This window comes from Rhineura floridana, chromosome 3, assembly GCF_030035675.1.
Source record: "Rhineura floridana isolate rRhiFlo1 chromosome 3, rRhiFlo1.hap2, whole genome shotgun sequence".
Taxonomy (NCBI): Eukaryota; Metazoa; Chordata; class Lepidosauria; order Squamata; family Rhineuridae; genus Rhineura; species Rhineura floridana.
In genome coordinates, this window is record NC_084482.1 from 231094037 (window position 1) to 231120383 (window position 26347).

The following is a 26347-nucleotide window of genomic DNA, read 5'->3' on the forward strand; positions in this document are numbered from 1 at the left end:
CGGACGTGGTGGTGACTCAAGGTAGGAAAAGGCAGAGCACAACTTGTTCCTGTTGATCTTGAACCAAATCCTTCACGGAGGGCGGGTGAGGAGCACCGTCGGCCCTCCAGATGTTGCTGGTGATGTTTGCCGTTGGGGCCATGCTTGCTGCAGGGGTGATGGGAGTTGTAATTCAGCAACATCTGGAGGGCCGACGGTTCCCCACACCTGGTGTAACCAAAAAAACGCGTGGAATCCCCACCCAGACACCCCCAAGCTGTAGTGATGGCCACAGGGTGGGATGCTTTGAAAGGAGGTTGGGGAGATTCATAGAGAAGTCTCTCGTCAGCGCCTGTTTGCTGTGACACTTAAAGCGGAACCTTGTTGGGGGGGGGGTGTATTTATATATCTCCTTTCCTACTGAGCTATAGCCTCTGGTATGTCTCCTGAGCCCCCACTGGAAATCATGACTCCTAAAGGGCCAAGAATCTGCTTTGCCTGCAGATTTCCAGGTTCAATCTGCAGCACCTTGGAAAAAGGGCCCCTGCCTCTAACTCTGGAGTGCGGCTGCCGGTCAGTGCAGACGCCCCTCCTGTGTTCCATTTATAAAGGGGATGCTTTCGGAACGTGCAGATCCAGCCGGCCCCGTCCTTTCAAAGGGCTCCCCTCTCCTTCCCTGAGCAGAGAGGGAGCTGCCCCCCGCCCCGCTGGTCAGGGGTGCATTTCGAAAGCCGGCCCTGTGTTCCCAAGGTGTCTTCTCTGCTCCCGCTGTGGTCCCCGAGACACATTTTGAAAGCTCTGTCTCTTCTCTTGCTGGAATAGCTCCAGAGGGGAGGGGACAGAGCTGCCACCTCCGAGCCCTGCAAACAATGGGCGGGGGGGGGAGAGTTAGTTGATGCCCTAGTTGTGGACATAACAGTGGATCAGGTGCGAGAGGATCCATCTCGTTGCGCACCCTGCTCTCCCCTGGATACCGGGATGTGCAGGAGGGGAGGGTGCTCTTGGCACTCGGGCCATTTCCTTACGGGCTCCCCGTCAAATCACCTGGGTGGCCACCATGAGAACAGACTGGGCTGGACTAGGTGGGGCCCCTTTAGCCTGATTCAGCAACGGCAGCATGTGCCCCACCTGTGATTCCCAGCAACGGGCATTCTTCAGAGGCAGAATGGCGCCACTGCCTCCTCGAATTAGCCCATTCCTCTGTTAAAGGCAGATTGGCTGCCATGCCCACATCTCACAGGGACAGCTCTCTCAGGAGCACGGAGCTGGACCCACTGGCCACTGGTGCCTTGACCTGAGCCCAACGCAGCCTGTTGGGGGAGATGGGGGGGCGCTCCCTGGGAGCCTCATTCCACACTGGCTGCTTCGTCTGCAGTCCCACCCTGTCCCCACCTCTTCCCTCCTCTCCCCACAGAAAAAGAGTCAGTCCCCCGTTCCCCTGTTGAGCACCTGGAAAATGGAATATTGGTGGACAGCAAAAGAGGTTTAAAGATGTTCTTAAAAATAATCTTAAAAAATGTACCATGAGCATTGAGACCTGGGAAGTCTTGGCCCGTGAATGTCCCAATTGGACAAATGCAATCAATCGATCAATCTTGAGGCTCTCCCCTCCGGCTATGGATCTGCTTTCCTCGAAGCAGTATTAAAACCCAACTTTTAGTTACGGGCAAAACAAAATGTCTCTCCCTTGGCCCTGTTACTGCATGGGAAATTTGACAAGCGTGTAACGTCTGCGTTGGAGATGGGTAGAAACGCTGCATCTCTGCAAGGGACTGACTATTAATCGGTGAGATGCATCTCTCTCTGTCACTAGTGACACTTGGGAGGAAAGCTGGAAGCTTCCCTGTTGGCCCAGGCACATGATGGCTGAACGAGAGGGCTCCGGGCAGCCTGGAGATCACTGGATGGGCTCCTTTGTGAGGAAGGGTGGGGTGTAAAGGTAACTAATCGTGCAAATGAACCAGAGGCTGAGGGCTGAGCAACTGCTCCGGTACCGAGTCCTTTGCCTCAGCCCCACTGCCAGGGCCCTTGCCCAGGACCCACAGAAGACTTCTCCTCTGCTCAGAGAGCCTATTGTTTGCAAAGGGTATGAAAGCTCAAAGCACCTGTGAGAGGTTAGGTGAAGTACGGAAATAAAAAATAACAGACCCAAGGAAAGCAGCAAAATTATAGATTATCTATTACACAATACAATTTCCACACTTACAAAACATTACACGGTTTGGGTCGCCTGCATCCAGCACCAGGGGGCGCTCGCACCGCTTTTTAGAGAACAAAAAAGCCTTTGTATGGGCACCCCTTAAAAAAAACAACTTTGAATTTGCAGGCGGCCAAGAGAAAATAAATTTATTTTTAAACTTCCCAAGCACCAGAAACGATATGAAACTCACTTTTGTTCCCTTTAAAAATAAAAAAGACTGAAAATACACAGCAGGAGATGAAAATAGTCTCTCTTTTATATCCACTCCTTTAAATAATATAATTAATTTAATTTTTCATAAAAAGCAAAACAAAAACACAGAGGTTCCTTTTTTTTAATCTTTGGGACTGCTCTGGGGTTTGGGGGGGGGGCAAAAGGATCTGTGGCAGCCTTTAAGGAGAGCACTTTCAGGGCCTGCAAATTCGGAGAGGGTGGACAGGGGAGGGGCTGTGGACTGGCTGCATTGAGGGGAGAGGGCTCAGGGGTGGGACCCATTTGTGCAAAAGGCACACACAATCCCCTGCCGGTGCAGGGCCAAGTTTTTACAGACTGTCTAAAGACAGAATGTCCCACCAGCTCCAGCATGAGTGGGTTAACCCTAAGGTGTCCCCAACTTGGTGCACTCCAGGTGATTTGGACTGCTGTTCAGGGCTGATGGGAATCGCGCACCAAAACATCAGCCGTGGCTGGGGACAGCACCAGGAAGGGAAGGGATAATTAAGCAGGGCAGGGAGGGGATCCAGAGGCCTCTCCCTGCTCTCTCACTCTCTGAGGTAGCCTCATTTGCCCAGTCCAGGGCCATTTTAGCCCTTCATGAAATGCTACCGGACGTTTGTCTCTGATGGCTTAACACTTAGGAGGGGTGGTTCACGTGGCTTACAGGGTCCTCCTAGAGGGCCAGGAAGAGGTTCGTGGCTTCCCTTTTGCAAAACCCAAGACCCCTGCCCATCTGAGCTAGGGTGGTCAACGGAGCAGGACTAGTCATTCCCCCCCACCTGCGATTACAGGAGGGTAATTAGAACCTTGTCTCCCTCCCATGCAGGCACAGCAAGAGAAGGAGGAAGTCTAATGAGGTTATCATGGGAGGGGGTCTCTGGCTGGGCACAGGGACCCTTCCTCAGCTCTGCAGAGGGTTGAGGGGGGTCCTGTTTTGGAGGCAACAAGGGCCTCCCTGGAAAGGTCGGAATTTCGGGAAATTTTCACTTGGATTTGGGATCTGCGGTGATACCTATGGGGCTGAAAGGTCACAACTCCAAGAAGTTGAGCAGATTGTTTGCGCTGGAATGAACCTGGGGGGGGGCACTGCTGTAGTGCTGGGGAGGAGGCAGCTACGAGATCAGGCACCAGAGGGCTACAGTCGAGGGGTCAGCGCACCATAAAAGATTGGAGGTGTAGTGGGGGGAGGGGAGGAGGGGAGAAGGGGGGACCCCATTTGGGAAATTGTGTGCATGTGGGGGGGGAAGTGTCTATTTTAAAGGGGGGGATGTTTCCATTGGAATAATAAATAAGCACACAATAAAATATAGATGGATTTGTTCCAAAATATCCAAATCTCTTTGTTCTGTCAAGTGCTCCCCCCTCCGCAACCAATTCTGCCTGGAACTCCCCTCGGTCTCTGTGCTGTCAACCCCCTGGCTGCAGATTGGCGATGGGGGGAGGGCAGGATGGATCCCGCTCAGTCGCTGGTGGTGGTGGTGGAAGAAGGGGGGGGCTGAGCCACTGGAGACCGACCGACCTGGGAGAGGGGGAGCTCCATACACTGAGGGGTTCCGTTCTATCCTCGGAAACAGGCCGGGCCCACCTCAAACCCGAACCTCTGGCTGGGCTCTCCAAAGTCCATCACGAGCACGTCCATCAAAGGGAGCTGCGCCACCTCAGGCGTGTTCACCTCCAGAACAGTTTTGTCTGACCCTTTCCGCATCTGGGGGGCGGGGAGAGAAAAAGAGAGAGATACTGGGGTTGCAGGATGTCCATATCTGAGCTGGGGGGTCCTCTGGGGGCTGGAAACCCCCCTTGCTTCTAGATTCAACCTCTGCAAACCAAGAGTAAAGAATGCACAATGAACATGTTGCACAGCCTTGGTAAGACTCTCGCCTGAAAACTGCAGGTCTTGATTATCTTCTGGATGAAGAATGTTTAAAATAGCTGCTTATTTTGGTTTAGGAGTGTGATGAGTGATCTCTCTAGCTAAGGTCAAGAGTGAGACACTCCGGGGGCGGGGGGGAGAGGTTTTTCATTCTCAGGACCCAGGACAACAGAAAAGCAAGGACCAGCCTGTGGAACTCCTTGCCCCAGGTGCTGAAATGGTTCCTAGCTATTATAGCCCTTATAGTCAACTAATGTTTACTCAGAGAAGTCCCACTGGAATTAATGGCCATGACTAACTTAGGTGTGTTAATCTGAATGGGCCTGCTCCAAGTAAAAGGTAGTTGAATATGCCCTATCCATTGTGCCCATGATATAACCCTTGCGCACTGAGTACTGCATCCAGTTCTGGTCTCCGCACTTCAAGAAGGATGCAGACAAACTGGAACAAGTTCAGAGGAGGGCAACAAGGATGATCAGGGGACTGGAAACCAAGCCCTATGAGGAGAGACTGAAAGAACTGGGCATGTTTAGCCTGGAGAAGAGAAGACTGGGGGGAGATACGATAGCAGTCTACAAGTACATGAAAGGTTGTCACATAGAGGAGGGCCGGGATCTCTTCTCAGTCGTCCCAGAGTGCAGGACACGAAATAATGGGCTCAAGTTGCAGGAAGCCAGATTTCGACTGGACATCAGGAAAAACCTCCTAACAGTTAGAGCGGTACGACAATGAAACCAATTACTAGAGAGGTAGTGGGCTCTCCAATACTGGAGGCATTCAAGGGGCAGCTGGACAGCCACCTGTTGGGAATTTTATTTTATTTATTGATTGATTTTATTGATTAGTCGCCCATCTGGCTGGTTGTCCAGCCACTCTGGGCAACGTACAAGATAAAACAATACATTAAAACATTAAAATTTAAAACCATAACAGTAAGAAACCTAACCCACCCCAAAAGCCTGCCTGAAGAGCCAGGTCTTCAAGGCCCGGCGGAAGCTTATCATAGAAGGGGCCTGGCGGAGATCATTTGGGAGAGAGTTCCACAGGGTGGGGGCCACTATTGAAAAAGCCCTCTCTCTAGTCCTCACCAGTCTAGCTGTTTTAACCGGTGGGATCGAGAGAAGGTCTTCTGAGGCTGATCTTGTTGAGCGGCATCCCTGACGATGCTGGAGGCGCTCCTTCAGATAGACTGGGCTAAAACTGTATAGGGTTTTAAAGGTCAAAACCAACACCTTGAATTGGGCCCGGTAAACAACCGGTAGCCAGTGCAACTCCTTCAGCACTGGAGTGATGTGATCTTGCCGGCGGCTGCCTTTAATCAGACGAGCCGCCGCATTCTGTACCAGTTGCAGCTTCCGGACCGTTTTCAAGGGTAACCCCACGTAGAGCGCATTACAGTAGTCTAGGCGAGAGGTGACCAGGGCATGTACTACCGGTGGGAGCAGATGGTTGGGAAGGTAGGGGTGCAGCCTCCGTGTCAGATGGAGTTGATACAGCACCGCCCGGCTCACAGCCGAGACTTGAGCCTCCATGGTCAGCTGGGAGTCAAGAATGACCCCCAGGCTGCGGGCCTGGTCTTTCAGGGGCAAACGTACCCCATTGAGCACCAGGTCCACATCCCCCAGCCTTCCCTTGTCTCCCACAAACAGTACCTCGGTTTTGTCAGGGTTCAGCTTCAGCTTATTCCTTCCCATCCAGCCACTCACCGACTCCAGGCACTTGGACAGGGTTTCTACAGCCAACCTCGGTGCAGATTTAAATGATAGAGCTGCGTGTCATCCGCATACTGATGACATTGCAGCCCAAATCTCCTGATGATTGCCCCCAGCGGCTTTATATAGATGTTGAACAGCATCGGGGAGAGGATGGAGCCCTGTGGCACCCCACAAGTGAGAGGCCAAGGATCCGAAACCTCATCCCCCAACGCCACTCTCTGGTGCCTACCTTGGAGGAAGGAACGGAACCACTGCAATACAGTGCCCCCCATGCCTAACCTCTTCAGGCGGTCCAGGAGGATAACGTGGTCAACGGTATCGAAAGCCGCTGAGAGATCGAGAAGGACAAGGAAGGTGCATTCGCCCCTATCCCACGCCCTCATATCATCTACCAAGGCGACCAAGGCTGTTTCAGTCCCATGTCCAGGCCTGAAGCCCGATTGAAATGCTTTGATCAGGGGGTTGGAGTTGATGGCCTTATAGGCCCCGTCCAACTCTACTATTCTATGATGCCATGTTGGGGGGCATGTTCTAGGGCACACACTTGATCCACGCAAGGCAAGCCTTTGAGGCTACCCCATTGCCTCCTCCTCCAAACAGAGGCTGTGCTTGAGAAAAGACCCACTGCTCGCTCCGCAACGCCTGTGCATTGGAGGGGAAGAGCCTCAGTCTGCCTGGGAGCTGCTTTTTAGGGGAAACCTGCCCACCATCACTCATCTTACTAAGGAAGCCCCCCAGTGCTCCCACAAACATAGTTTGAAATGGGTGAGGGGGGCACTGATGGAAAGTGGAAGCCCTGAGCTGAGGGTGATGTGCCGGCCATCTTCTTGGAGGGTGCCACGCTGGGGAAAGGCTGGTCTGAGAGGTTTTTTACAGGAAGACTTCAAGTGCTCGCTAAAAATGGAGGTTTGTGCATTTAAATTGGTGTTGAAGGGCTCTGCAGAACAGATCCACTTAAAAAAAACACCAGACTTTTTGCCGTTAGGAAAGTGTCCGAAAAATTGTGGGATGATAAGATGAATGAGGGGAAGAAAAGCACCCCACAAGCAAATCAGGATGGATGCTCAATAAAACTCCGCACAAGGTTTGTGCAAGAGCGTGAAGACGAATGCTCAATAAACACCCCACAGATCCTCCCTCTACATCAGGAGTGGGGAACCTTGGGCCCTCCAGATGTTGCTGAACTACAACTCCCATCAGCCCCACCACACATTCACCTGCCTTCCCTGTAGCGACCCCCCCAGCCCCACTCGCTCCCCCTCCACACTCACCGCGCAGCCGTCCACCAGGGCTTTGATGTAGGGGCTGTTGTCGTAGCTCATGTCCTCCTCGTTGGCCCCCTGGAAACGCAGGGCACGTTGATAGCCCCCAGGGGGGGAGTCGCGGCTGTGCCACGCTGCCGAATGCTGGCAGTGGTAGGTGAAATTTTGCCGGGCTGAGACACTCAGCAGGCGCAGGAAAGTGAGCTGGACCACACCCAGGGGGTTACCGTCTGCGTCCGCGTAGGAGAACTGGGAAGGGCAGAAGGAAAGAAAGAGAGGCAAGGCTGGACTACTGCAAGGCGCTCCACGTGGGGCTGCCCTTTGTTGGAAACTGCAAGCTGCTCCCACAGCCTTGACCGAGGTTAGGCATTTTGAACACATTAAAACAATTTCATTTGATCCGCATTGGATGCCAGTTTTGTTTCTGGGCTGAGCTCAAAGTGGTGGTTTTACCTTTGAAGCCCTAAATACTTTGGGTCCTCTCTATGTTCCAGGGATGCAGAACATTTTTGGCTCCAGTAGTCAGATCCTCACCAGGATCAGCCTTGCAGGCCAAATTTGGCAAGTGGGCAGGCCACCTACCTGTCAATCACCCAATATCACAATGACTTCAGGTGATTTGGTGCTTTGAAATCCCGAAGTTGAGACTTCCAAGCACCTCACAGGCAGCAAGGGGAAAGAACCTTTGTTTCAGCCGGGGTTTCAACGTAAGCCCCTTCGTGATTCAGGAAGAGGTTTGCATTGAATCCTGCCGAACTGAGCAGGATTTAATCTCTGCCCGTCAGCTGATGATTGGTGGCTAAATCCTGCTGTAATGGCCGCCCGCACCAGCTCCCTCTGTGGATAGGACCTGCACAGACACCAGAGCTGAACCCCATCCCCCTGCCCATCATCTGACATCACCTGTGACACCTGCTGATTGACAGGTGGGTGTGGTTTGGAGGGAAGGCCTATTCTCATAGTGCCAACCAGATGCTCCACAGAAAGCCCCCAAGCAGAACCACATGGGCAAACTGGAACGGGTTCAGAGGACGACAAGGAGGATGATCAGGGGACTGGAAACAAAGCCCTATGAGGAGAGACTGAAAGAACTGGGCATGTTTAGCCTGGAGAAGAGAAGACTGGGGGGAGATATGATAGCAGTCTACAAGTACATGAAAGGTTGTCACACAGAGAAGGGCAGGGATCTCTTCTCGATCGTCCCAGAGTGCAGGACACAGAATTATGGGCTCAAGTTGCAGGAAGCCAGATTTCGACTGGACATCAGGAAAAACTTCCTAACTGTTAGAGCGGTACGACAATGGAATTTATTTATTTTATTTATTTTGTTCAATTTATATACCGCCCACAGCCCGAAGACCTAGAGAGGAGGTGGGCTGTCCGACACCGGAGGCCTTCAAGAGGCAGCTGGGCAGCCATCTGTGGGGAATGCTTTGATTTGGATTCCTGCGTTGAGCAGGGGGTTGGTCTTGATGGCCTTACAGGCCCCTTCCAACTCTACTATTCTATGATTCTATGTTTGGTCGCTGTGAGAAGAGGATCCTTCGCTCTGGCCCAGCGGCTGCTGCTACAGGGGGCTCGTCTGGTGCTCTTCCCACCCGAGCGCAGCAGCAGGGCCACGCTCTCCCCTCCCTTCCAGTTAACAATGGCCGTTGGCTCCATGAAAGAGAGCTGCGTCCTCACCTTCCTGCCTCTCTGGAACTGGCTGAACCAGCTCTGTGGCTTCTCTTTCTCCCACGCGGACATCCTCACCTGGGAAAAGGAAGGAAAGAGAAATACTCTTAAATATAATGTTTATTTTTTAAAAAATAATAATAAAGACAGCCAGCAACGTCCAGCCTGCGACTGCTTCCCCGCCCCCTCCATGCATCGCTTTCTGGAGCCGCAGGGAGGCCGGAGTCTCCTCCATGGTCTGCGTGGCCGCAGCTCATCGGATACTGGACAGCGATGGTGGCTCTCATGCCTCCAGGCTAAACAGACCCCAAACCCCCCTCTCAGCTCTTGCAGTTCCTCACAGGGCTTGGTCCTCAGATCCTTCAGCCTCCTTGGCTCCCCCCTCCCCCAAAAAATGTTCCTGGTGGGGTACAGAGATGCTCCTCCCCTCTGCCTGCTGGAGGGGGGGTGTGCACTTCAGGTGGGAAGAGCCACAGAGTCACGTGACTGATGTGGCCCCTCTAAGGACCTGAGGGCCGAAGTGTGGCACAGTCAGCATTTATTTATTATTTAATTTGTATCCCACTCTTCCTCCCAGCAGGAGCCCAGGGCGGCAAACAGAGCTCTAGAAACACTTTAAGACATCATAAAAACAGATCTTAAAATACATTAAAACAAAACAGTGTTTAAAACATTTAAAAAAAAAAAAAGCCTGTGGAACTCCCTCCTAAGTGACATTACAGAGGGGTCCTCCTTGCCGTTGACCTTCCTCTTCTAGTGGGCACTTCAAGGTATCGTTTGGATTTATGATAAAACCTTTATGGTTCTGTTGTTCCGTTTTCTTTGTGGTTTGTTTTTATGTACACTGCTTAGAAATGCAAACGATTTAAGCGGTATATAAATGTCTTAAACAAACAAACGGTAAGAAGAGCCAAAAGGGGCTCGAGCCATCATCCTGTTTTCACAGTGAGCAGCCAATCAGGTGCCCAAGGGGCCAATTCTGGAGGCCAGTTCACCATGTCCTAATCAAAGGCATTTGCAGAACTCTACCGTGCACAGCCCTGACTGTCTAGTGCCCATGCCATCACAAGCCCACCTTCCACTTCATTCCTGGACCAGATTGGCTAGATGGTTTTTTAAAAAATGGTCATCTAATCTAGGGATGGGGAATCTGTGGCCCTTCAGATGTTGCTGGACTCGTCCCCACCTCCCCGGGCCACTGGGCTGTGCAAGCTGCTTGGGTTGTCATAGAGTAGTAGAGTTGGAAGGGGCCTATAAGGCCATTGAGTCCAACCCCTTGCTCAATGCAGGGATCCAAAGCAAAGCAAAGGGGGAAAGGCAGGGCTACAGCACACCCCTGACAGGTGTCTGCCCTCCCTCTCTGCTCAGAGCCAAAGTCGCCCCTCCAAAGAGAAAGATGTGGTGTGGAGTTCAGCGCATGCGCGTGCACCCACACATGCCCCCTTCCCCTTCTTGAGCCTCCTCAGACCACGGCGAGGAAGCCGACTGGCTGAGAACTCTGGGCCTTCCCTTCTCTTCCTCCCCCCAGCCCCCTCCCCAACCTTTTGTTCTCTGCTAAGCGCTCTCACCTCTCGAATCTCTTGGCTGGGGAAGATGCACGTCTCACCCCCCGCTGTGAAGTTGCAGAAGACCTTGAAGGAATCCCGAGAGCAGCCTTGATTTGGATCAATCCAGTAGTTGCCTGGATTGCGGGGGGGAAGACCACAAATAAACGAATGTGACCCCCCCCCAGACACACACACACAGCCTCCAGACCTGACAAACAGCAGCCCGACACAACTGCCCTGGGCGCTGTCTGGCCTGAGAAGTAATTTGGGGGCAGGTGCTGGGGAGTCCCCCCCACCCATCTCTCCCTTCTCCTCAGAGCCTGGAGCGCTGCTGCCAGTCAGATGGAGGTGCTATAAGGGCAGCTCCTGAGGTCTGCCTCAGAGCCACTCGTTGCCCTTATTTGGGACAAGAAAGACATTTTTCTGCAGGTTAAACAGGCTAGAAATTCTGCTTTGCCTTTAATTTATTTACTTATTGGATTTATTAGTCGCCCATATGGGAGGCTACGCAACCACTGCAACGGATGCAGACGGGCTCGCCGACGCGGGCCGTTCTCCGGGGATCTTTCCTGCCCACTCCCTGTGGCCAACCTGGCCAAGGGTCACGTCGGGGGACCCCCTTGCCGGGACCCTTCGCTCGGCCGCAGGTGATTCTTCTGCGACGGCCTACTCCTCCCAGCCTCCCTCCCTCCAGGTGTGCTGGGCTCCAACGCCCACCAGCCCCAGCCCCGTGCAAGGGAAAGGGCCGTGGCCTCCGTGGCAGGGCAGCTCCCGGGGTTCAGTCCCCAATGGCAGCATCTCCAGGTAGGGATGGGAACGTCCCCTGCCTGGAACCCTGAAGAGCTGCTGCCGGTCAGTGCAGGCAGTACTGAGAAAGAGGGACTAAACTTTCCTAACTGTTAGAGCCCTACGACAATGAACCAATGACCTAGGGAGGTGGTGGGCTCTCCGACACTGGAGGCCTTCAAGAGGCAGCTGGGCAGCCATCTGTCGGCAATGCTTTGATTGGGATTCCTGCATCGAGCAGGGGGTTGGACTGGATGGCCTTATACGCCCCGTCCAACTCTACTATTCTATGATTCCAAGACCAATGGTCTGACGTGATGGAAGGGCCGCTTCCTTTTTCAGCAGAGGTCAGGGCACCTGGTTTGCATGCAGAAGGCTCCAGGCCCCAATGGCGGCGTCTCCAGGGTAAGGCTGGGAGACTTCCCCATCTGAAACCCTGGAGAAGCTGCTGCCAGTCGGTGCAGGCAACACTGAGCTGGATGGACCAAAGGCCTGACTCGATATAAGGCAGCCCCCTGTTGGGGCTGGTAGGCGCTGTAGCCCAACCCATCCCCACCCAGCCTCCCTCTCCCGGCCGCTCAGCCGCCTGCCTGCTGCACCCACCGTCGGGCAGGTGCGGGTGGCAGAGCTGGAGGTCCTGGCAGGTGCGGGCGGGGCTGTCCTGGGTGCCCAGGGGCTTCCTCATCTGCTCAATCTCCTGCCGGAGGGAGTCGAGGGAGCCGTAGATCTCCTCCATCCCCTTGGAGGGCTTGTGGCCAGCTGCGTCCGAGGCCATCGCTGCCCCCCCCTCCTCCTCCTTGGGCACGAGCTGGCTGCCGTCCACGAAGCGCTTCCACCTCTTGGGCCTCTGGATGGGCAGCGGCTGCATCACTTCGCCAGGGGGGCCCTGGTGGGTGGAGAGGGGAGGTTGGGGGCAAGAGGGCAATCGTGAGGCTGGGAGGGGGAGGCAGGCACAAAAGCCAGGGCCAGGCGAGGGCCAGAAGTGTCAGCTCAGCCAACGCCCTCCTCCGGGTTCCAACTCACAGGGAGGCCCGGAGGGTGATGACAAGATCTAGGGCCTTCTCAGTGGTGGCCCCCGAACTATGGAACAGTCTCCCCGAGGAAGTACGCCTGGCGCCGACTCTGCTCTCCTTCCAGCGCCAGGTCAAAACCTTCCTATTGTCTGAAGCATTTTAAGTTACACTGATTTAATTTTAAAAATGTTTATTGTATTGGATTGTTGATTGTATTTTAGTATTATTTTGTTATTCATTGTATTTTTATCCTATTTTATGTTCACCGCCCAGAGAGCTATTGCTAGTCGGGTGGTATATAAATTTAATAAATAAATAAATAAATAAATAAAATAAACGCGTCTCTGCGCAGCTTTGGGCAAAGCGTCCCTATTCAGCCTCAGTTCCTTATTGCATAAAATGGGAGCAAGAATGGGAGAAATGGCAGCTGAGCTGACAGAGGAACGTGGCGGCTGAGAGCGCAAGTGGCATGCAGAAGACCCCAATCCCCAGCAACTCCATCTTAAAAAGGGGGAATCTGAGTTAAGCAGAGCTGGAAAAAACTCTCCCCAAATCCTTGGAGGGCCATTGCTCTGCCTGTGGTCACAAGGCCATCCTCCCGGCCCAGGGTTCCACTCTGGAGAAGGCGCTTCCTCTGTTTAAGGGGATAAAGACCTTGACCCAGACCCACCCCCGGCTCCTCCCCCATGTTCCTCCCATCAGTCAGGATTTAGACTGCAAGGTGTGGGCGGGCGGGCATGTGGGCGCTGGGTGGGAGGCTCTCTACTTTGCATAAAGTGCTGCATGCACGGACTGACAACCCGCTCTCAGATCCTGCCTCCTTTCAAGCTGCTGTAAGATTCCTGTGCAAGTACACTGAGGTTAAAGTTCATGTCCAGCTAAGCTCTACTCAGAGTAGACAGATTGAAGTAAACGGAACCAAGCGAGTCACGCCCACTGATTCAAATGGACCTGCTCTGAGAATGGCTGACAACCCTAAAAAATCTTTTGATTGAATGTTCTAAATTTCATTTCTATGTAATACACGATATTCAAATGTTTGTTCTAAACGTCATTTTTAATATGTTTTTTTTGTAAAAACAAAGAAACCCAGGATTCAAAATATATTACTGATGCTCTCCCTACCTCACCGCAGCCCCAGCCCCACCCTAGTCCATCTGCAGTACATTGATCATCATAATGGCCTACCTTACAGGACAGTCGTAAGAAAACTGAGATTAAAGACCTCTAATGGGAAAGGCCAGTCTAAATTGCATTCATAGAACCCTTTTGCTCAACTGCTCAAACTGCTTCACCTAATTAATTAATGGATCAACTGCTGGCAGCGAGTTAGCAAAAAATAAATATATTTTAATCCAGCCTGAATACCTGTTAAGTGATACCACGACTAGAGATTTAGCAACACTTAGTACAAAATTCAAAACGTTATGGGACCTTGTTTCAAAACTGAAACCCCATAATTTGCAAGCTTCATTTGGAAACTGACTTTCTTAATCACGTTATAAAACCTAAACCTGAAGAAGCTGAATTTTTAAAGCGACACGGTTCCTAAAGTCAGCCACAGACAGTGGGGGTGGGAGAGGAGAGAGTGAGATTGCTCTTCTAAAGAAGGCCCAACTCCACCATAGTTGGGAATGTTGTCAATGATCCCAAATGGGCATCAATACAAAGCTAAAACATTTGCAAGCAGACTACACGGACTCCTTCTTCCCCAGATGTGGCGCTAGCAGCTGGGGCAGGCAGGCATGGGGGGCTGGGGGGAGAGGGGGCTGAGGATCCTCACCGGGTGTCCGGGGGGACCAGGCACTCCACGCTGACCTTTGGGTCCAGCTTGACCCTAGAAACGGAAGCCAGAGATATGATTAGCCCTCAAGGGAGGGGGGTGTCTTTGAACAGTAGGATGTGTGGGGGCATGGGGGGACGCTTACCATGGCTCCTTTGGGGCCTGGGAGGCCGTGTGGACCCTGAAAAAGGAAAAAGAAGAAGTTGGGAGGGGCCACTCAAGGAGGAAGGAAAGGGCAACAGAGGAGCAAAAGGGGGGAGGGGGTCAGCAGGTCACTCACAGGAACTCCAGGGGGCCCACCAGGGCCAATGGGGCCGGTCGGACCAGGGATCCCCTGTGGGGAAAAAAGCAGAGGGAGAAATGGCCAATCTCGGCAAAGCCAGAAGTCCACACAGGCCCAGAAGCCCCTCCAGACATCCCCCCCTCCGCCCCCACTGCTACACTCTCCCTGTTTCACAGCGGCCAGAATCACCCGCCAGGAATCCTCCCTGGGAGGCATGACTTATCATTAACGATTTGTCGTTACATTTAAGCCTCATCTTCCCATAATAGTGAACAAGGCAATAAAATCCACAAGAGGAAATAACCAATCCACATTTAAAAAAAAGCAGGGTTGCATCTGGGTGTGCACAGGAAGACTCAAACTGCTGTTCATCGATTATACGGTGAGCTATTCCTACATAACTACAGTCATCCAAGCGTTGGTACAATGTGCTTTTTCCTTGCTCATCAGAACACAGCTTATGGATTTGGTTTTATTTTAAGTTCTGGTCCTGTTCTGTTCTGTTTTACAACTTAAAATATTTTAAGTTAAGGGGGCGGGGAGGAATTGCTGAGACTCGACTTGGCCACAAATTCTCATCCTTTCTTTATCCTGCATTAAGAAAAGCATTTCCTGTTTAAGGCTCAGTGGAGGCCCCAGTTCTTCATCCTGCACTTATCTGGTTTTTATTATTTGATTTATATCTTGCCCTTCCTCCCAGCAGGAGCCCAGGGCGGCAAACAAAAGCACAAGAAACACCAAAAGATCATAAAAGCAGACCTTAAAATATATTAAAACAAAACATCTTTACAAACATATTAAAAAGCAATTCTGGTTGCAGATGCTGTTCCTTCTGTCGCTCCCCCCTCCCCAAAGACCCCACTCACAGGCTCTCCTTTCTGGCCCCCGCTGCCTTGTGGGCCAGGCAGGCCTCGGTCCCCCTTCTCCCCTTGCTCTCCCGGGGGTCCGATCAGGCCAATGAGACCGGGGTGTCCCTGTGGAGAGAGCGGGGTTAGTGCACTTGAGCAGGCTGCCAGAGGGCTTGAGAAATTGACTAGGCCAGATGACAAGCACCTTGTGGCCTAGTCAATTTCAGTCCTAAAAGGAAACTGAAAAGGAGATGGTACGCTCATTTGTTCACAGAGTAAACTATATACTCATTTAGCTTAAAAAAATTTTTTTTAAAGGTCCATCTAACATCGTTTCTCAGCCAGAGGAAACATACCCAACAGCACAGACACAAAGAGCTTGCAAGTACTCATGAATTTTGTATTTGCTGAGCTTGATGTGCGACTCTTAAAAGACACTTGTAGTGAAATGGTATTTAAATTGTCACACTGAACAGATGAACAGGACTCTGGTCTGCCCTTTGCACCGTTCTGGAGAAGCAGCCCCGCTTCTGCCGCGTGTCGCTGTCCCCGTAAGTGGAGAGGGAGACCTTGCCTTACCTTCTCTCCTTTGGGTCCAGAGTCGCCCTGCAGCCCAGGCAAGCCGGGGGGGGCCTGCACAAAGAGAGATAACCATGGGTGACGTCACCTTTCCCCCTACGGGCTGGCACGATGGCCTCCCCACCCCCACATGCCCAGAGCAGGCTCCCCCTTGACCACCACCCTGTAGGCTCCGGAGATGACTCACCACTGGTCCGGGAGGCCCAGCCTGGCCGGAGGGTCCTGGCTTGCCTTGTGCACCCTGGAAAAGAAGGGGGACAAAGGGATTCAAGTGAGGGGTGGGGGAGCTCAGGTCCCGGGTGGGGCAAATGTGGCCCTCCAAGCCTCCCCCGTTGGCGCCTGAGACTCTCTCCAGGCCAGCATCCCTGCCCTATGCCTTCTTCCTAGGTTGCATTTGCCTGGCTGAGGTGTGACGAGGCCTCTTGCCTGGCTGGTCAGAGAGATGCAGGCGAGGGGGCAAGAGGGGGGCGCGGGATCCCCAGGGACTCTGGCATGGCTGCAGTGCACCTCATTGTAGAAAGGGTAAGAGAGTCACACCCATTGCTCCGCCCACTTCTGCCTCTGGCTCTGCCCACCCTGGCTTCCTCAAGGACTATCAAGACTCACTCCTCCGCCTGCCAGCGGCTGCCCCCCCTCTAGCCAGCACCTCCAAATACAGCCATAGCAGGGGAGAGACCCACCTCCCTGCTGCATCACCCCACACATACGCCCCATAGGCTATTCCAGCTCCAGAGTTCTGCAGCGTGGCTGTCCTTGAGCTGATACCATACTAATGCCTTTGGGTAAATCTATGGGGCAGCCGAGTTTGGAATACTGTGTACAGTTCTGGTCGCCTCATCTCAAAAGGGATATTGCGGAGCTGGAAAAGGTTCAGAAAAGGGCAACCAGAATGATCAAGGGGATGGAGTGACTCCCTTACGAGGAAAGGTTGCAGCATTTGGGGCTTTTTTGTTTAGAGAAAAGGAAAGTAAGAGGTGACACGACTGCAGTGGACAAAAATTATGCATGGCATTGAGAAAGTGGATAGAGAAAAGTTCTTCTCCCTCTCTCATAATACTAGAACTCGTGGACATTCAAAGAAGCTGAATGTTGGAAGATTCAGGACAGACAAAAGGAAGTGCATCTTCACGCAGCGCACAGTTCAATTGTGGCATCTGCTCCCACAAGAGGCAGTGCCGGCCACCAACTAGGAGGGCTTTAAAAGAGGACTAGACAAATTCATGGCTGCCAGCCACAATGGCCGTGGTCTGCCTCCACAGTCGGAGGTGGCATGGTCCTCAATACCGCTTGCTGGAGATCACAGGGGGGCAACTCCTCTTGCACTCAGGTCCTGTGTGGGGACGTCCCATGGGGGTCTCTGGTTTGCTACTGTGGGATGCTGGACTCCTTTGGCCTAATGCAGCAGGCTCTTCCTATGCTCTCCCCCACCTGGCCCCACCTGTACCCCACAGAAGGGTCTGACTTCCCCTCCTCTGGCCCTGACCCCCCCAGGGAACCCAGGCATCCGAGTTCATTTCCTTACCACTGATCCAGGCAGGCCCCTCAATCCATCCGTTCCTGGCTTCCCAGGGGTCCCCTGAGGGCCCACTGGCCCTGTACTCCCAGGGGGTCCAAGGGCTCCTGCCTCTCCCTGGAGAAAGCAGAGTTAAGGTGAAATGGCAGCCAAACTCATTCTCTCTCACACACACACAGAGACCCCTTTAGTTTCAGAATATTTTTGCAGTCATGATACACACCCAAGTGCTTTTTCTTATTTGTTACATTGGTATACCACACACACAATATGAATTCTGATGTAAAAAAAGTGAAAATACAAAAATCCGCCTGTGAAGAGCTAATTGCTCCCCACTGGCTGTGCCCCCCTCCCATGTGCTGGCTGCATTTCTGAAGAGCAGATCCTAAAATCTTCTCTTGAGGAAATTATTCTAATGAGGCATCGGGGGATTTCCCAAACACAACTCAGCCACCCAGCCTTGCATTCACATTTGGATGGCGAGTCTCCTGCCTGGTCAGAGGCTGGGTGGGAGGAAGGATTCAGGGGGGAAATCAGGTCCACCAGCTCTTCCTAGATCAGTGATTGGCATCTTCAGCTGAGCTCCCTCCAAGGACCCATCCCAAACTGCTTTTTGGGCTTTCCTCTTTAACTTTCATCAGCATTCGTTTCAAATCGTTTCTGGTTTCTGCTAGCAGTATGGTATCGTCTGCGTATCTTCAGTCATTGATATTTCTCCCTCCAATTTTCACACAATGCTAATAGCAACAGGAGTAATTATGATGATGAGTATTTGCTGGCTGTTCGCTGCACACCTTCCAATGCATCCCCCTGCAGTGCCCTACGAATCACTACTGATTTCTCTGGAGACATACAGTTGCATTTGTAAACAAATGCCACGTTTGCCCCTTTGCTCTCCACCTTTCCATTTATCCATTATTGAAGCATACATCAGGGAGGAGGCATCCAGAGAGATCGCTGCATTCCCCTTCTGGATTTCACCCCACAGGGGAACACACGAAGCTGCTGCCACCACGCGGGACTTTGGGGGCCTGTATTGTTATTCAAGAGCACAACAGGCAACACCGCCACCCCGCAGCAGTTCCCAGGCGTGGCCTTGGACCAGGGGAGTGTGTTTGCACTGTTGTCCCAAGAGATCCCATTTGAACATGATACTCTGGATAATTATATGGAAACTGCCGTTCTATTTCAAAACGGAACATCTCATTATGGTTCCCTGTTTTATTGTTTATTGATTTCAAGAATGCAGAGCCTGCATTTCCGTAAAATGTATAATCAAGACAGCTTAAAAGCTCATCTAGCAAACCGAGAGCTGTAATTCCCTCCAACTTGGTGCTGAATTTTATTTTTATTTTATTGCACTTTATGCCGTTCTTGTTATTAAAAAGAAACCAAAGTGGTTTGCAACAACCACTGTAATTTTTCCAATTACAGTTCGGGGTTCTGTTGTTGTTTTAATTACAGTTCAGAGAGAGAGTCTGACCTAAGCTACGGTATCTACAAATCCCAGGGTGGAGAGGGAGCATCAGCCTCACACCGCAGCCCTGCTGCATAATTACTGGCGAGGGAGGAAGTCGCCTTGGACTACTCTCTGTGGGACTTACTCCTGAGTAAACATGAACAAGCATGTCCAGAGCAGGGCGGCCGGGAGGCAGGGAGGCCATGGGGGGAAAACAGGGCCTATGAGGGAGGGTTGAAAGGGTTGGATAGGTTTGCCACCCTGGGCTCCTCCTGGGACAAAGGACGGGATATTTATTTTATTTATTTATTTATTTATCAAATTTATATACCGCCCGACTAGCGATAGCTCTCTGGGCGGTGAACATAAAATAGTATAAAAATACAATGAATAACAAAATAATATTAAAATACAATCAACAATACAATAAACATTTTTAAAATTGTTTTTAAATTTATTAGATATAAATCTAATAAATAAGTAATTCATTTATTTCTATTTATTATTTGATTTATATCCCATCCTTCCTCCCAGGAGTAGCCCAGGGCGGCCAACAAAAGCACTGAAAACACTTTAAAATAACATAAAACAGACTTTAAAATACATTAAAACAAAACATCTTTTTAAAAAGTTTTCAAGACATCTTTTTTTTAAAAAAAAAAGTTAAAACATTAAAAGCAATTCCAACACAGATGCAGACTGGGATAAGGTCTCAACTTAAAAGGCTTGTTGAAAGAGGAACAGAGATGGAGCCTGCCTAATATTCAAAGGGAGGGAATTCCACAGGGTAGGTGCCGCCACCCTAAAGGTCCGCTTCCTATGTTGTGCAGAACGGACCTCCTGATAAGACGGTATCTGCAGGAGGCCATCATCTGCAGAGTGCACTGATCGTCTGGGCATATAACGGGTAAGACGGTCTTTCAGGTATCCTGGTCCTGAGCTGCATAGGGCTTTGAACACCAAGACTAGAACCTTGAACTTGGCCCGGTAGCAAATGGGCAGCCAGTGCAATTCTTTCAGCAGCGGGGTGACATGTTGCCAATACCCTGCCCCAGTGAGCAGTTTCACCACCACATTTTGCACCAGCTGCAGCTTCCGGACCAACCTCAAGGGCAGCCCCACATAGAGCGCATTACAGTAATCCAGCCTGGAAGTTACCAGTTCTAGGACAACAGTGGTCAGGCTATCCCGCTCCAGAAACAGCCGCAGCTGTCTTACCAGCCAAAGCTGGTAAAAGGCACTCCTAGCCACTGAGGTCACCTGGGCCTCTAGTGACAAAGATGGATCTAGGAGCACCCACAGACTATGGACCTGCTCTTTCAGAGGGAGTACGACTCCATCCAAAGCAGGCAACTGACCAATTATCAAAAGTCAGGAACCACCAACCCACAGTGCCTCTGTCTTGCTAGGATTCAGACTCAGTTGACTGGCCCTCATCCAGCCCACCACTGAGTCCAGGCAGCGGTCTAGGGCTTGCACAGCCTCTCCCGATTCAAATGTTATGGAAAAATAGAGCTGGGTATCATCAGCATACTGGTGACCCCTCACCCCAAATCTCCTGATGACCTCTCCCAAAGGCTTCATATAGATGTTAAACAGCATGGGGGACAAGATGGTACCCTGTGGCACCCCACAGCACAGCTGCCAGGTGGCCAAAAGACAGTCACCCAATGCTATTCTCTGAGAACGACCCTGGAGATACGATCGGAACCACTGTAAAACAGTTCCTCCAATACCCATCTCACCAAGTCGGCCCAGAAGGATACCATGGTCAATGGTATCAAAAGCCACTGAGAGATCAAGAAAGAACAACAGGGTCGCACTCCCCCTGTCCTTCCAATAAAGGTCATCCATCAGGGGGACCAAGGCCGATTCAGTCCCATAACCAGGCCTGAACCCAGACTGGGATGGGTCAAGATAATAAATAATAATAAATAAATAGTGGTGTAGTGGTTAAGGTGTTGGACTACGACCTGGGAGACCAGGGTTCGAATCCCCACACAGCCATGAATTGCACTGGGTGACCTTGGGCCAGTCACTGCCTCTCAGCCTCATGAAAACCCTCTTCAGAGGGTTGCCGTAAGTCGAAATTGACTTGAAGGCAGCACATTTTTTAAAATATACTTAGCCTGGCAAAGAGAGAAGATTAAGGGGGTGTGGAAGGGAAGGGAAGCTGGCGGCTCCGATGTCAGTGGGGCAGTGAATCTGCTCCGGATTCAAGGGGCTGTAGAGACTAAGGGAGGTGTCTGTGTGACCTGATAGTGGTCTTCACCTGCAGGTCTGCCATGCTGAGGATGGCTGGATGTGAGGAGAAAAACAATCTCCTCAACAGTGGAAAGGCTGCCTCAGGAAGTGGGGAGCCTGTTTTCACTGGGGGCACTGAGGTTGGATGGCCGACACCGGCCAAGGGAGCTGTCGCAGCAGCCAGGGATGCCTGTACTACGGATCCTCTTCTGAGCAAGGGTGAAGCTGGATGGCCTCCAGGGTCCCTTCTAACTCAGTGATTCTATGTCTGCCCTTGAGGATGCCAGACTCCAACTCCCAGCAGCCCCTGCACCAGAGAGGGATGGTGGGGGTTGGAGTCCAGGGACATCTGAGAAAGGCCCCCCACATCCTGAGCTGGACAGAGGCAGCAAGTCTCTTCTGGCTCCTGGGTCAAGGAGGAGTGGAGAGGGAGAAAGGCTGGGCAGGGGCTGAAAGGTGGTGGCGGCGGCAGCAGCCAGTCTCAGAGGGAAGCGGCATCATGCCTGGGCGAACCCGTTACATCAAAGGAGCACCTGAGGAATAAACTAAAGATCCACTCGGGGGGGGGAGAGGCCTGCTTGACTCCTCTTAGATACCGGCCGCTGGACTGACCTAATGTTCCTGCCCCCCCCCCGCCCAGAGTCTCTTGCTGCACGTGGCCAACCCTCCTTCCTTTCGCCTGGGGGGAGACTCACCTTGGCCCCTTTCTCCCCTTGCCGTCCTTCGGGGCCTACAGCACCGGCCGGGCCCTGCAGAGAGAAGAGGAGACACCGTGGGCTCCAGGGACTGGGGGCACCCAGTCTCAGTTCCTCCCTCCCTCCTCCCCACTGCCCCATAACTGCCAGCTGCAACACGGAAGGGGCAGGAAGTCTGGGTACTTAGGGGGGCTCTCCCCTCTAAGCCAGGCTTGGCAGGGCATTGGATCTGGGGGGGCTTCTTCATTCTTCATTTGGATCACCCAGGAGCCCCCCTGATTCAATCCCAGCTCTCTCAGGGAGCAGGACTTGCGGGGGAGTCCTTGGGCTGAAACCTCCAGGGCTTGCTGTGGGCCTCAAGATGGTGCTTGAAAGTGAGGCAGAATCAAGCTCCTTGCAGACAGAGCGTTTGGATTACTGATTTGCAGGTGGATATGTGGGTTTGCTTTATACTGTTTTAAGTGGGTTTTCATATGCTGTGAGCCGCCCTGGGACCTTCTGTTGAAAGGCAGGTAAGGAACGCAGTAAGTTCAGGCGAAGGAACAAAATACAACACTTTGGCACCCAGGGGGGTCTTGGGGTTCAGTCCCCAGCCTCTTCAAGCAAGCAGGACTTTGGCGAAGAGCTGCCTGCCTGGGAATCTGCAGAGCTGGAGCCGGTCGGGGTCACCACAGCTGGGTCTGGGGGGCTCAGGGCTGCCTCTGCGTATCTCACAGGGCCTGGCGTCCAGCAGCAGGAACTCTTGCTTTCGGTGCGCCCCGCAAAGTCCCTGGGAGCCCATTCTGGGGCCCTCCAGATGTCGCTGACTACACCTCCCAGCAGCCCGCACAGCCACGAGGGGACAATGGTGGGAGATGGGAGCCCAGCCGCGGCTGAGGGCATCGAGGCTGAGCCACGCAAAGATGCACAGTCTTTAGAGTACACCTGATGCACTCTGGGCCTGTCCTGCTCAGTACTGGCCACACTGATCGGCAGCCATGGCTCCCCAGCGTTTCAGGCGGGGGTCTTCCTCCACTCCAGCCCCCCCGTGTCTGGGACAGGCCTCCTGTCGGCTCCCCGCCCAAGCTCCTTCCTTCCTCTCTGAGGCATCGCAGTATTGACTTCAAGAGGCTGCAGCTCTTTGGCACGCAGGGGCCCCCCAGATCAATCCCCAAGGGGGCCTCTCCAGGCAGGACATGCAGCCAGTGAGCCCCCCAAGTGGGAGACGGAGGGCAGAACCCCACAGGCACTTCCCAGAGGTCCAGAGAGACCTGCTGCCAGTTAGAGCAGGCAATATGGGGGTCCTAAGAGGGAGCTCTCCCTGGCCCCACAACTTACCCTCTTCCCTAGCGGGCCGGGAGGGCCGTTCTCACCGGTTGGCCCCGGGGAACCCTGGAAAGGAGAGAAAGGCAACGGGATACAGGTCAATGCAGAACCCAAGTGGGGACTGTTGGGCTGGGAGGAGGGGGGGGGACATTTTGGCCAGGTCAGAAGGAAGTCGCTTAGGAGCAAAGGGAGGGACAGTGGAGACCGTGTGCAGGTCAGGGGAGGGTGGGAGGGGGATGGCATTCGGGGGCTACTTCAGGAGGCCTAAGAGCGATCCCGTCTAGTGCCAAGCAGAAAGAAAAGACAGCCTAGAACCCGTCTCCAGTCAGACCTAGAACACCTACCGCCTCTCCTGGCTCGCCATCTTCGCCACGATCACCTTTGGCTCCATCTTGGCCCTAATGGAGGAGGGATAAAGTCACCGCTGGCCCTTGGCCCCATCCCGGGGCCTCCAGGGTGGGCTCTTGGGGAAGGGGCCAGCCAAGAGGGAGGGAGGAGAGTGGGGACGGTGCTCACCCGGGGTCCCATTACGCCGGGGGGTCCTGGATCTCCAGGGAAACCGACTGGGCCCTCGGAAAGAGAAAGGGGAGGGCGATTAACTCCTGCAGGGAAAGAGGACCCTGCCCCCACATACGGCCCATCTTCATCCTCCCACTTCTAACCCACCAGATCAGCCCCCCGACCAATTTTTAGACAGTGTTTTTTTCCCAAGGAGGAAATGAAACCAAGTGGAGAGCCTGATGCAAAATGCTTGCTAGGACAGGAGATGGAGATGAAACTCACACACACGTAAACAGAGTTATATTAAAATATAGTTGTCGCCTTCTGGTTGCACCTTAAACGAAATCAATGCAATCCGAGTATAACAAAGAAAATCTTATTGTTTCCTTTATTTATATATATACACATGCACAGACATGTGATGTCTTTAGAGCTCTAGGCTAGAGAGAATTCCTGAGTTCGACCAGAGAGAGAGGAGGTTTCTAAGAGAGCTGGATGTGACTCCCAGAGCCTCTCTCCTTCCCATGCTGGACGGGCCTAATTTATTTTGCCCTTCTCAGGGTCAAACAGGTTTCGCATGTTTTCGAAAGGGCAGGAAACGCCCTGCTGAACCTGTTTAGCAGACATTAAAAACATGTGATGCCTCTGTCAGCTCACTGGGGGGGGGCAGATGATTTCTCTCCACCTGCAGCCCTGAGGAAGGGGGACTGGTGCAGCTTTCTCCTCTCTGAGCCCCTCTTTTGGAGCCCCCACCCCCCATGCCGACCCAAACTCTGCTGCGTCACTTACAGGGTTGCCCTTGGGCCCGTCATCTCCAGGGGGGCCCTTCCCGCCGGGGGGTCCAGCTGTGCCAGGAACTCCTGTTTCACCTGTCTCTCCTCTCTCGCCCCGCGGGCCCTGAAGGGAGAGCAACGACTATGAGCCAAAATGGCCAGATGGGACCTCCAGCCTCAGTGGCAGTCTACCTGTGAATGGCAGTTGCTGGGATGGGCATGGGGTGGGAGAAGCAAATCCCGGGTTCTTCCTGTGCCCCCTGCTTGTGAGGGTCTCACTGGAGCATCCGGCTGGCCACAGGGAGCGACAGGACGGGGGGATCACACTGGGGCTGGGTGAGTTGTTTGCACTGGGGGGGAGGAAGAGCCTGTGGTGACAGACATAAAGCGGGGCTGTGAAATGTTGCACACAGAACCAGGATCAGGGTTAGGGCAAATATGCCAATTTTGGTTCCTCTCCAGTTCCTCATTCTTATTTATTTATTATTTAATTTACATCCGGCCCTTCCTCCCAGCAGGAGCCCAGGGCGGCATTCTTCCAGTCTTAAGCTCAGTTCTCTGCATTGCCAGATACTCTTCAGCATTTTAGTAAAAATTCCTAATATGCACATTTCTTGCACAGCGATTTCCCCAAATGTAATGCCTTTTTGTTGCTGCTGCTGGTGTTTTCAGTAACACAAGCACTGATACTTTCACCTGGTATGTGCACTTTTGTAAACAGTGTTTGGTTGGCAAAATTTGGATAAATGTGAATTGCGAAGGCTGGCTGCGTTACCGTTCCCCTGTTGTTCCCGAAAGTTGGAATTAAGTAAGTTTGCCTTCAGATGCAAGCTGAATCACACTCCCCGCCCCACATCCATAGCCAGGATACAGGTCTTGCCCCTCTCGATCCTAGCCGGGCAGGTGCAGCCGGGGTGGAGGTAGCGGAGGAGCAGGCAGAAGAGGAGGGGAAATGGGGCAGGGAGGCTCTTACCTTACCCCCTGGCTCTCCGGGGACGCCGGGACCCCCTTGTTCTCCTGGGTCACCCTGGAGTAAAAGAAGGAGGAGATTGGGGGACGGGTCTGGGTCCCAAAGCAAGCTCTTCCTTATTTACGTTATTTCCCAGTAGCGGGCAACATCACAGCCAGGGGCAGAATGTGGCCCTGCAGGCGTCTCTCTCTGGCCCTTGAGGTGCTCCTGGAAGGTGCCCATTGGGATCACCACTTATTTGCTTGCTTGCACGGACGGAGGTGCACGTGTGTGTGAAGGAATCTCTGGGTTTCACACAGCAGGAACCGAGCGCACCGCAGAAAAGTAAAACATGCCTTTTGCTCTTTCCACTTTTCCCTCCACACCTCCTGGAAGGGGCCCCAGAAGGGAACGTGGCCCTCAGGCAGAAAAAGGCCCCCCGTCTGTTTTAAACAGTATCCATCTTAAGCAGCCGAAGTGGCTGTTTACAGTCCTTGAAATCTGATTCACCACAAATCAACCCCAACAAGACAACCTACAAAAGCGCAAGCAGAAGAAAGAAGGTGAGAGAGGAAACTGGGCACAGGCAAAGCAGTCTTGGAGCGGCACCTACAATGTGTCAAAGACTGGGGAGCAACTCTCCTAAGAGGCACACCCCCAGAGAAAGCAGGAAGCACCCCATGTTTTTGCCTGGGCCCCCTTCACAGAGAACCCAGGAGTCCTAGCTGCCAGCCACTTGCCTTCTGTCCTGGGGGGCCAAGGTTTCCTATGCCCCCTGGTGGGCCTTGTGGACCCTGCATGGGGCGAAAAAGAAGGGAACCAACTTTGTTACAACAAAAGTCAAACCTGGAAATCAGTTCATGGGGAGGGGAGGTGTGGCAAAGCGGGCGGGGGGGTAAAGGCACACTCACGTCAGCTCCGGACAGCCCCGCTGGGCCTCGTGGTCCTGGGGGTCCAGGGGGTCCCTGTGGGGGCAGAATATTCATGATTGGCAGCTGTGCCCCCTTTATTAAACAAGTCACTAAATGTATATCCTGCCCTCCTCCCAAAAGGAGCCCAGGGCAGAAATCAACAAATGATAAAACAACATCTTAAAAACAGTCCCAATGCAGATTGCAGACTTTATGTTACTGATGCTTAAGGTCAGGGGGGC

General features: G+C 52.7%; 1 protein-coding gene across 2 annotated transcripts in view; it reads right to left on the reverse strand.

Annotated features, from left to right (window-relative positions):
* Nucleotides 1-2181: 2181 nt before the first annotated feature.
* COL11A2 (collagen type XI alpha 2 chain) overlaps nt 2182-26347 on the reverse strand; it is a 94248-nt gene continuing 70082 nt past the window's right edge. The window contains exons 47-66 of one of the 2 annotated variants that reach the window (XM_061621505.1): nt 26106-26159; nt 25935-25988; nt 25219-25272; nt 24262-24369; nt 23488-23541; nt 23316-23369; nt 22984-23037; nt 21667-21720; nt 17278-17385; nt 15943-15996; nt 15756-15809; nt 15195-15302; nt 14326-14379; nt 14191-14226; nt 14046-14099; nt 11853-12135; nt 10485-10597; nt 8926-8994; nt 7252-7491; nt 2182-4100 (exon numbers count right to left, since the gene is read on the reverse strand). In XM_061621505.1, the coding sequence (XP_061477489.1) occupies nt 3954-4100; nt 7252-7491; nt 8926-8994; nt 10485-10597; nt 11853-12135; nt 14046-14099; nt 14191-14226; nt 14326-14379; nt 15195-15302; nt 15756-15809; nt 15943-15996; nt 17278-17385; nt 21667-21720; nt 22984-23037; nt 23316-23369; nt 23488-23541; nt 24262-24369; nt 25219-25272; nt 25935-25988; nt 26106-26159 (1806 nt within the window). In that variant the 3' untranslated portion in view covers nt 2182-3953. The remainder of the gene's footprint in view (nt 4101-7251; nt 7492-8925; nt 8995-10484; nt 10598-11852; nt 12136-14045; nt 14100-14190; nt 14227-14325; nt 14380-15194; nt 15303-15755; nt 15810-15942; nt 15997-17277; nt 17386-21666; nt 21721-22983; nt 23038-23315; nt 23370-23487; nt 23542-24261; nt 24370-25218; nt 25273-25934; nt 25989-26105; nt 26160-26347) is intronic. The other variant, XM_061621506.1, reaches the window with a different exon arrangement.